General features: G+C 35.4%; 1 protein-coding gene across 1 annotated transcript; it reads right to left on the bottom strand.

The window, feature by feature from the left end:
• Positions 1–4,349: 4,349 nt before the first annotated feature.
• On the bottom strand, positions 4,350–5,147 carry LOC145097527 (Acyl-CoA N-acyltransferases (NAT) superfamily protein). Its single transcript, XM_079035103.1, has one exon. The coding sequence runs from the start codon at positions 5,138–5,140 to the stop codon at positions 4,460–4,462; it is 681 nt and encodes a 226-aa protein (XP_078891229.1). The 5' UTR covers positions 5,141–5,147; the 3' UTR covers positions 4,350–4,459.
• Between the last annotated feature and the right edge of the window lie 6,354 nt (positions 5,148–11,501).

Below are 11,501 nucleotides of genomic sequence, written 5' to 3'. Positions count from 1 at the left end.
CATATCTGTTGAGGGTCAAAGGAACCCAGTTGAGTGTTAGAAGGGTTGTAACCGGATAGGAAGAGTTACCTAATGCACTGGACGTGATTTTAGACCTGGATTTCATGGGACTCGACGAGTGCTAGAACAGACTCGGCGAGTCCAAGGCAATCTCCTTAAGATTGGAGATGAACTCGACAAGTTGTTCATCAACTCGGCGAGTCGAGGACAGGACTTGTTCATCAGATGAAGGTGGACTCGACGAGTGTTCATACAACTCGGTGAGTCGGATGAGGTTCATCCGATGTTCATATGAGAGAGGAACTCATCGAGTTGACGACCCAACTCGACGAGTCGGGTCATGGATGAGGACGAGTAAAGGGTGAGGGACTCGGCGAGTTGATGGCCCAACTCGGCGAGTCGGGTCAACTTGAAGTTGACTTTAACTGACCCTGTTTAGGATTGCACGTGCTGTGTGTTGACTTGAAGGTTGTCGTGTAGGGATCGAGGAGTCGAAGGGAGTCGACTTGTACGCCGAGGATAATTCAGATACTGCACGACATTGAGGTGAGTTACCTTCCAGTAAGGGTGGGTCTAAGGCCACAATGCCGACCCACCAAAAAGGGGTATTTAGAAGATAATGGTCTTTGTGATAATTATATTTGTCTGGTTATGTATTGGTTATGAGATTTATCTGGATGATATGTTATGTGTATAGTAGGGATTAGTTTCCCTAACAGTGGTCCTTAGGACCCAAGGGTAGGTCAGTACCCGGATATGCCTGACTGTATGTTTATATTTGTTGATTGTATGCTAGTGGTAAGGGTTAAATAGTCCCCAGTTACCGGTTGAAAGATACCAATGACGGATACCGGTTGAAAGATACCAATGTTGATTACCAGTTGAAAGATACCGATGATGGTTACCGGTTGAAAGATACCGATGAAGGTTACCGGTTGAAAGATACCGACGATATTGTATGGTATGTGGTATGATGGGGGAACTCACTAAGCTTTGTGCTTACAGTTTTGGTTTTTGTTTCAGATACCTCTTCGTCGAAGGGGAAGGAGCCGGCGGTGTAGCAGAGCATCACACACACACTCATGGTTTCCGCAAGGTGTTTTTGGGACTGTACTATGATTTTCATTACTTTTGACGTTATGGTTTGGGACACAACAATATGATTTTGTGATGTGTTGTTTATTTGACATTATTTTGGTAAAAATGTTTATGGAATTGTTAATTCAAAAATGAAATTTTCGGGCTTGAATTTTGGGATGTTACATTTGTGTTTCTTTTCTATGGTGAAATTAACATCGGTGGCGATTAGTGGTCTGTCGGTGATGGTCATGGTTGCCGATAATGATATGAGTTGGTTACTCGAATTGAGAAAAAAGACAGAGAATACATACATACATATATATATATATATATATATATATATATATATATATATATATATATATATATATATATATATATATAGAGAGAGAGAGAGAGAGAGAGAGAGAAGAAAATGATTTGAAGTTTTTAAAATTTATAATTAATCTAATTTAATTGATAAATTATGATTAACCGAAGAAAAATGACAATATAGTATTTTAAAAAGAAATGAGGGACTGAAATGATAAATTTAAAAGAAACAAGGGGCAAAACGTGCATTTAGGTATTTAAACGAAAAAGATTAACGAATAATGGTGATAGGGACTAACCGTGCAAGGAAATGGAAACCTAAGGACGGTCCGAGTTAACTTTTGAAAATAAAGACTAAACATTTTTTTTGTTACCTAACCGCTGGACAATTTGTGTAATTTATTCCAAGACAATATAGTGGTTCATTGCCTTCAAATAACTTTAAGCTTTTTTATATTTATTTTATTAGAAATTACGGTGCGTTTGGTTATAAATTTTTTTCCAGTTTTTTAAGAAATTATTTCAAGAAAAATAAAAATTTTGGGAACGCGTTTTGTTCGTTTATTTTTCCAAGGTTTTCTAATAAAATAAAAAAATATATATATTTTTTCAAATTTTATGTAAATTAGAAAAGTAATTTTTACAGTTTTCCAAAGTGTTTTTAATTTTCTAAGATGGAAAATCAAAACTCCATTAGTTCCGACCAAACACATTTTCTAAAATTTTCATTGAAAAATAAAAATAAAAATCAACTTTATTTTCAAAAATCATTTTTTTAGAAAATAAAAATATTTTTTTACAACCAAACACACATTGCACATATTTTCTTTGGGTTAATTACTAATCTAGCTAAATTAAGGAAGTAATTAACTATTTTTAGCCAAAAATTATGAATAGTCCCAAAATAGCCCACGAAACCGTAGATATTTAAAATCGTCTACTGTTTCGCTACTTCGTCTACCGTTTCGTGTTTAGTATATTTCTTTTTTCATTTTGAAGATATAAAACCGTAGGTTTTTTTAAAACATACGGTTTTTCTCTCTATAAAATACGGTGTCCTAAACCATAGCCTACGGTTTTGGGTTAAATCTACGTGTTTTTTTTTAAACGAAAACTACGATTTTAAGTTGAAAAGCTATGGTTTTTTTTAATAGAGAGTATTTTTTTTTTGATTAAAAATATTGTTTGTAAAATGTAAAGTAGTTTTTTGACAATTATTTTGTTAAAAAATATTTTTTCTAAAATATAAAATAGTTTTTTAATAACTATTTTATTAAAATAACTTTTTGCTAAAATGTAGATTACTTTTTAAATTTGTTGACTATTTTTTTTTTGGTAAATTGGACTACTTTTTGGGTAAATTTGACTATTTTTTTGTTAAAATTTACTATTTTTTTGTTAAATTTGACTACTTTTTTGTTAGAGTTGACTATTATTTCTTCCATTATCTACTATTTTCTCTCAATGAAGCACCCAAAGAACCATGAGGTACGTCCATTTTTAATCAAAATAATATCATATTGTTGCTTAGGAGTAGTTTTTGTATATGAGGAAAACTTTTTGAAAAAAACCAAAAAAAAAAATTAAAACCGTTGGTTTCTTACGAAACCTACGGTGTACAAGTTCACACTGCACAGATTGTGCAATGTGGACTTGTACACAATGTTTTAAAACCCAGGTAGTGTGTACAAATTCACACTGCACAATCTGTGCAGTGTGAACTTGTACACAATGTTTTAAAACCCGGGTCGACCCGGCCGGTTCAACCGGTTGGACCGTGACCCAGGTTAGAAGGCGGGTCAATTGAGAACGGTTTTTTGTAAAAATACGGACCGACCGGGTTTCCCTTAAACCGCGGTCGAACCGTTTATGTCGAATCGGTTAAAACCGGATTGACCCGTTTTGATAGGGCTTGGATCGATTAGTTGATGTTTCTTCTCCTATCGACTGTGAAGGTGACGGTTTTGGTTAGTTTACTGATTATTTATTGTTAATTGATCGTTGTTTCAAGGTTTATGATTATGTAGATTATGTAATTAGGATCCAATTAACATATGTTTATTGATTATAACATTGCTTTTCAATGCAGTTAAATATGGAATCAAGGGAAGAAGAACCATTACAAGCACAACTATAACATGTTTTGATATTTTTTCAATGTTTAAATTTTGAGGACATCAAATTATTGGTTCTATATGTCTATGCATTATATAGGAAAGTAAAAATATATGAAAATAGAAAAAGACCATAAACCGAGTTGACCCGGCGGTTCAACCGGTTGAACTAGTTCACTCGTGAACCAGTCATCACACCAGGTCAACTAAAAACCCGGGTTTTAAAACTTTGCTTACTTTTTTTTTTCATTTTTTTTAAAAAAAATGTTATCCCCATATACAAAAACTACTCCTAATCAACAATACGGTAAAATTTTGATTAATAATGGACGTATCTCGTTGTTCTTTGGGTGCTCCATTGAGAGAAAATAATAGACAATAGAAGAAAAAATGAGGAAAAAGTAACTTCAACTGAAAAATAAGACATTATATACTATGAGTCAATTAGTCACAAAACAGTAGACAGGCCACGAAAGAGTAGTCCATTGCAACGAAAAAGTAGTTTTTGAAGGTTAACCGTAGTCAACCATAACCTATCTACCATTTCGTGCGCTAGTTTTGGCTAATGCATTTTTTTTTGGCTAATTTTAAATAAGAAGTTGGTGTATTTGGCTTAGATTAGTATTTTTTTTTTCTAATTTTCTTTTTGTTTTATCATATTATCCACGTCAAATGGTTAGAAATATCATATTTTGATAGAATAAAAAATATTTTAAAACATTTGTGATTATTTTGCATAGACAAATAGGAAGAAAAGTAAAAAGATATTTAATTTCTCCTTTTCTATTTAAATTACCAAAAAATATAACTAAGTATTATAAATTACAATTAAGAAAACGGAAATAATTATGAAGATAGTCTTCATCTTGATTTATATTATTTATAATTAACATTCAACAGTTAAATCAATAATCATAAAAAAAAAAACAACAAAAATATAATTATTGTCGCAACTATTTTCTCTTATTCTTTCTTGAATACACCATTCCTCTTATCCCCTCTGGATCCGAAATAAACCCGAGAGGTCTATAGAATCCCAAAACTCGGGGCTCCGAATACAAAGCAATGTTAGTGATTCCCTTTTGCAGCAGCTCCTCCACCACTCTCTCAATCACCGCCTTCCCCAACCCAATCCCCTGAAAATTCGGATCCACCACCACATCCCAAATAATAGCATTGAATACGCCGTCGCCGGTGGCTCTAGCAAACGCCACCGGTCTCTTTGTCTTCTCATACTCCACCCACAACAACGAATCTGTATGCTCCAGCGCCACTTTTATCTTGTCGGTGTCTCGTTTTGGGAAACCGACGGCGACGAAAACGGAGTTTAAATGGTCGAGGTTCAGATCGTCGATTGTGCGGCGGAAGATTAAACCCCGCGATTCCAGTTCTTGGTCGGAGATGGCATAACTGGCGGAAAATGAAACCGCTGCGAAGGAGACTTTGCGAGGAAGGTGGTGGTGGGTGATCGGAGGTCGGAGGCGGAGGGGTGATCGGAATGGAAGGGAGAAGAAGCTCCCCTGAAGAAGCATGTTATGAGATTTGTGTGTGATGAATGGATAGATCGGTTTTGGTTGAATTTTGTGGTGGTAATGGATAGCTTGAAAGTTTTGTGGTCCTGCTGTCGCTAACATCAAAATACCAAATTATTTTACAAAGTGACACTCACTTATTGTTTTTCACATTTTGGTAGCGTCGAGGATATTAACTGAAAAAAGATCCAAATCGATTTAACGGAATTATTAAGGGTCTTGTTATTCCTATCTTAGTTTTATAATTCTAACTTTTTAATCATTATTTTTTTTAGAAAATTACAAATTTAGCCAAATACATTAATTACTTTTTAGCCACTAAAATCGCAAATGAGTATAATCCATATGTGATTTCGTCATTCCACCTGCGACGTACAAATAGCTAAAGGACAAACGTGTTTTAGCTATTTGTACGTTCGCAGATGGTTTTTTTTTCGTTGTATATATAACCTTTTCCAGCATAAAATCGCAGATGAACTATGTCCATCTGCGATTTCCTCTCTATTCACCTACGATTTTGTGTGTGTTTTTTTTAATTTTTTATTCATTATTTATTTATTTATTTTTGTTTTGACTATGAAATTGATAGGGTTTAATTACGAAACAATTTTATTATATATAAAATTTTTCAAAAAATTATCATTTTTGTTGTTATTTCTTTGGAAAATTTGTTTAAAAACCTCTCTAAAAAATGAATAAATATTTGGTTTGCGTTGTAATTGGCGAGGGTGGAAAGAGAGAGTTTTTCTAAAAAAGATAGTGAAAAATGAAGAAAAAAAACATTTTAAACAACGTAGCTACGAAATCACAAATAGAATGTACAAAATAACAGATGGACTGTTCCATCTGCGAACGTACAAGTGCCTAAAACACATCTGTGTTTTAGGCACTTATATGTTCGTTGATGGAAATACGGAATCACAGATGGACTTAGTCCATCTGCGATTTTAAGGGCTAGTTTTGTAATTTGGGTTTTTTTGGCTATTTTGTACAAAGTAATTAATGTATTTGACTAAATTTGTAATTTTCTATTATTTTTTAAGGTAAATTACACGAATGGTCCCTATGGTTTGGGGTAGTCTGCATGGTTAGTCCCTAAAAAGAATTTTTAACTCGGACAGTCCCTGTTATACATTTTTGTTGCGCGTTTGGTCCCTGACATACCTAAAAAGACTATTTTACCCCTAAATATTTCTTTTTTAAATAATTTGTTATTTATTTTTTTGACTTATTGATTATTTAAACAATAAAATTAATAATAGTTAGTTAAAGTACAACTTAAAGAAAATGTACAACAACATTATTACAATCATGATCTCGTCCCCTTCCCCCTTTTGTCATATCTGACTAACAACTGAGCGATTGGTCTCCTTCTTCACCGACGAGCTAAATAAAAAATCAAACAAGTAAAATTAAAAAATCAAACCTCTATATTGTGCCCAGTGAGCAATCAAAGCTCATCGCCTCCTCGTTCAAACCCAATGAAGGTCTTCCGATTCCTGATTGGTGCTTAATCCTTTTCCAATTTCTAATTCCCATACATAAAACCCAAATTTGCAACCCTATAAAACATATTAACATCCACCGGATTTCTGATTCAACCGGATTTGCTCCACCCACCATCATAGAATTATGATTTGCATTTACAGAATACCCACCTAGAAATTCATTACATCTACTCCAAATCACCATATTACACATTTGGTGAAGTCGTTTTTGGTAATCAAGAAGACACCATCATAGAATTCTAATTTAAAGCCAACCGATGCAAATTTCTTCTAGTGAAGGTTTACCTGAGTTGTAGACGGAATTCTACTACATATTTGAAATCTACTAGTGATGATGAGAAAGGCAGAGTATACCAACAATAGTTTGTTTTATGGTGGCTTGAGGTAAGTATGAGAGATGTAGATTAGAGAGGTGATGGATGATTTTGTTTTATGATGTTAGTTTGTTGGCGGAACAGAGATAACTAGAGAGGCGGAGAAAATCGGTAGCGATGATTTTGGTGATGGCATTTTTTGGAACAAGAGAGGGGAGGATGAGAGGTGCGTTTTCCGACGATGACCTTCTTCTCTGCCATTAGACCATCAAAAGAAAATCAGAAAGACGTAACGTTAAAAATGGATATTTGAAAAACCAAGGAAGAGGATGGGGAGGGTTGTCGAGATTGGGTGGGTTATAGGGTTTCAGATCGCCAAGGAGATTATTAGACATGTTCTCACTCTTCGTTACCTTCATGATGTATCTACTTCGTCGGAGATTGTGGGGCCGATTTTCCTCTCCGATTACAACAGAAGGAAGGTTTGAGTTATGAACCTAGAGAGAGTGGGCAAGTGTTAAGGGGAAAGAGACAAATCACGATATGGGTGGGGTATGGATAGGGTGTCACACCCCAAAACCGGAACGGCGGAAACGTTCTGGGGTGGATGACGTCATGTCAAGTATCACAACATATGCAGTATAGTAATCAAAGTACAACAACCATTGCATTAATAGTAATAGTTTTACATAAGTTACATTTCGTAGCAACATCAAAGTAATACAAGGAATAATATAGATGCAGCTCAGTTCTAGGCTGACTTCGCAAAAGCTCCTGGGGTGTACCTGTCTATCGCTGACCTGAGAATACAAGTTATTTTGAAAGCGAGTATCAACATTATATAATGCTGGTGACTTCATAAGTATTTAGTGTCATTTGTATAAATACACATTTTTATTCAAAATAACTTTATGTAAAATAGTAGTTTAGAATCTACGGTGTATTAGTGTCCTTTTCAGAAAATCCTATATTTTCTAAATAAAAGCAGTCTTCTACCAGGACCCGACGGATTTACGTTTTAAGGAGTAATTTTCCCCAAAAATACTATCATTATCAGAATATAGTATTGACTTTAAAGGAATAATGAGAAAATCACAAGTAAAAATACCAGGGGAAAAATAATATATACCTCAGCAGTAATACTGCTGACTAAAACAAAAGATAACATAGACTCCAGAAAAGTATCGTATTGAATAATACGCCTGGTTCAGTCTAACACAAGGAAACACAGACTCCAGACAATATCGTATGAACGATACAGCTAGCAAAGTCTAAAACAAGGAATTACAGACTCCAGACAGTATCGAATGAACGACACAGCTAGCAAAGTCTAAAACAAGGAATTACAACTCCAGACAGTATCGAATGAACGACACAACTAGCAAAGTCTAAAACAAGGAAATACAGTGATAATTCTTGTTACCTTAAGGCCGTGAATTATAAGGTAAACATGGAGATACTCGTAACCATATTGATTGACAATAGAGTACTTGACGCTCTACAAGCGTCGGAATGAATATGACATTTGTCACCCCTTGGCTTGGTCGGCCGGGGACTGTAGCTAGTAGTCAGGGTGTGGGAGTGTCAGTTCCGTATAGATCTATACACACAATGCCCGTTCTCCCTCCAGGAGACTCTGGTTACAAACTTGACAACGAGGAAATCCGTGTTCAGAGGATGCATCTCGTAATTTCAAATTCTATTATAAGTATTGGAATAATGATATAGACTCACGAATGAACTGACTCCTTTGGAATTCTCGTACTGTAAAGAGTAAATATGATCTCCTAACTATTCCTATAATAGTTACTAACGTTTCAGGTCTATGAATGATGAATGGAAGGATGCCCTTGCTACCCAAGGGAAATGAACTGGTCGATGGAAACCTTTATGTGTATACATGATATATAACTAATGTTTAAACGACCTTTGGACGGATAACCGATACCCACCAGACCACATCCCAACGAGGAAAAGGAAATAGGGCGAACTAGCCTTCCTAAGTCTTTTAAACATTATTTATATAACTATACAAGTATATGCATGCATTTAACGAAATAAAAGCATAGAAGAAAACTCTGATGAAAACTTTGGAAAACCTTTACACATAAGAAATTTATGACTTGATGTCAGTTTGTAAAACAAGTTTTGAAAATCTTTGGAATCCTTTGAAAAACCGTTCATAACAGCTTTGAAAATGATTTTTATAAAACATATTAAGTGAAGAAAACCTTTGGAAAACCTTTCGAATACTTATGATAATCTAAAAGAGAAATTTATACTTTAACAAGAGTTGAAAGCGAGATTGGAACATCTTAAGCTGGATAAAACAATTATCATGCAAAAATCTATTTTGCTATACAGTTATTAATCACATATGATTTATCTAATAACTGTATAGATCAACTTGTATTCCCCCCTATAAAAGCAGTTAAAATCATTTAAAAGGTTAATTCAGGGGTATGAACTCACCTGCTGTGGGTGAATCGGATGGAGGTGTTGGTTGGGTGTTCTGGGTCAAGTGAAGACTTTGAACACACTTAATGACCTAGTAACATATGAAGACACATGTTTACATACAATTAGTGATTATAATACTAATTAACACGTATAAGCATCCTAATGTGCGGAAAACACTTTGGTCAAGTGCTAGGAGGCTATTGGGTTGCAATAAGGGAGTGGAGGGCCTAGTTAGGGAGTTTACTCTTCCAGAGTAAACTCTTTATGGAGATTTCGGCCCTAAGACCATATCCCCATGATTTTACGGCCGTAAACTCATGGGTGGTGTGTTTTTGAATGTTTAAAGGTCTTATATCACTTGTAGAATTAGGCTAGGTTCAAATCTAGGTCATAGGAAAGGGTTAAGGCTCCAAATGGACTATTTAAGGAAGTTCACGGCTGTAAACCTAGAGTTTACGGCCGTAAACTCTCACTTGGTCTTTCACTTCATGATTTAAGGTCTTAAATGCAAGAATATAGGGTTCTACGCATTATTCCAAGCCATATGGGGAAGTTAGGGCATCATTTGGCCTTCTTAAGGGAGTTTACGGCCCATGGGCCAATCCTTGGGGGGTTTACGGCCGTAAACTCCTAAGTCCATAGTTTCCTTGATGTTTAATGCCCCTACTTCATTGGTGGTTGATTCTAGACATTTACCCAAGCCTTAGGAGGTGTTTAAGGGAAAATTTAACACCTTAAATGGTGTTCACGACCCAAGAAGAGGGGTTTACGGTCCAAGAGTGTTCTTGGGCCGTAAACTCATGTTTACTCTCCATATGATATGATTTTGGGGTTCTAAGCTCATACATGCAAGCCCACAAGTCATATCTAAGCCCTAGGAGTGATTTAGAAGAGGTTTGGGGCTTCAAAACCCCACTTATTGGTGTTTGCGGTCCAAGAGTGTTCTTGGGCCATAAACACATGATTTTGAGGCTTTTGGATGATTTAAACACAAATTTTCATGTTAAATGAGCTAAACAACAAGCTAGGATAGATTACTTACAATTATGGAGCTCGAAAGAGCCGTTTTTGGATCGAAGGCAACTTGTAGAGAGAGAGAGAGTAGAGAGAGGGTGGAAAGTTTCAAATGGAGTCCACTCACCCTTATATAGGGTTTGAGTTTGTGGTTCGGAGGAAATCTACCCGATACTGACGTTAAACGGGGCTTTTGGTCGTACCCGATTAAATGGTCGAAATTTGACTTGGTTGTAACTAAAACTTTTCAAGGGAATATTGAGGGTGATTCACGTGTTACTAATTTGTTCCGACTCTTATGAAGTCATAATAAAAGTCCCAATTTAATTAACCTAATCCAAAAGGTTAATGGACAATTAATAAAGCGAGTTTTATTAACGGAAGAAGTGGTTAAAATGACAGAATAAATTTCGGGTTGTCACATAGGGATTCAAAATTAATACTTTTTTAAAATTAAAACTAATAATAAAAAAATATAAAATAAAATAAGAAAAAGGGTATAACAGTCATTTCAAATATGGCAGGGACCAAACGCGTAATAAGAATGTATAATAGGAACCGTCCGAGTTAAAAACTCTTTGTAGGGAGTAACCATGTAGACTACCCCAAACCACAAGACCATCCATGTAATTTACCCTATTTTTTAGGTGGTTGAGTTTATTTTTGTCAGAAAAAGTTATTATCTTTCTCTCTTAGGTTGCTGGGTGTGGAGTGCGGTTTGGAATCGCATTTGTGCCACCTGGACCGCAAACACCTCCCCCAGGGTGCGGTTTCTTGCGGCCAAAACCGCAGTGTGGCTAGAAATGACCGCGAATTGCGATTGGTTATTCCAACTTTTGACCGTTGAACGGTCCTTGCGTCCGAATTTATTTTTTAGAGTAAATTACAGGAACGGTCCCTATGGTTTAGGGTAATTTGCATGTTTGGTCCCTAACTTATTTTTTTAACTCAGAAGGTCCCTACTGTTTGTTTTGGTTACACGCTTGATCCCTGTATTATCTAAAAAGATTATTTTTCACTTGATTTTTAAATTTATATAAATAAACACACCCCCAACCCCAACTCCCTCACCATACCTTACCTATTGCACTGTTTTCCCTATTTAAATAATACTATTTTTAGATAAGATAAGGACCAAGCGTGTAACAAAAACAAAAAGTAGGGACC

This window comes from Lactuca serriola, chromosome 4 (genome assembly GCF_051521515.1).
Source record: "Lactuca serriola cultivar US96UC23 chromosome 4, Lser_US96UC23_V15, whole genome shotgun sequence".
NCBI classification, from domain to species: domain Eukaryota; kingdom Viridiplantae; phylum Streptophyta; class Magnoliopsida; order Asterales; family Asteraceae; genus Lactuca; species Lactuca serriola.
This window is presented reverse-complemented; position numbering and strand designations above follow the sequence as displayed.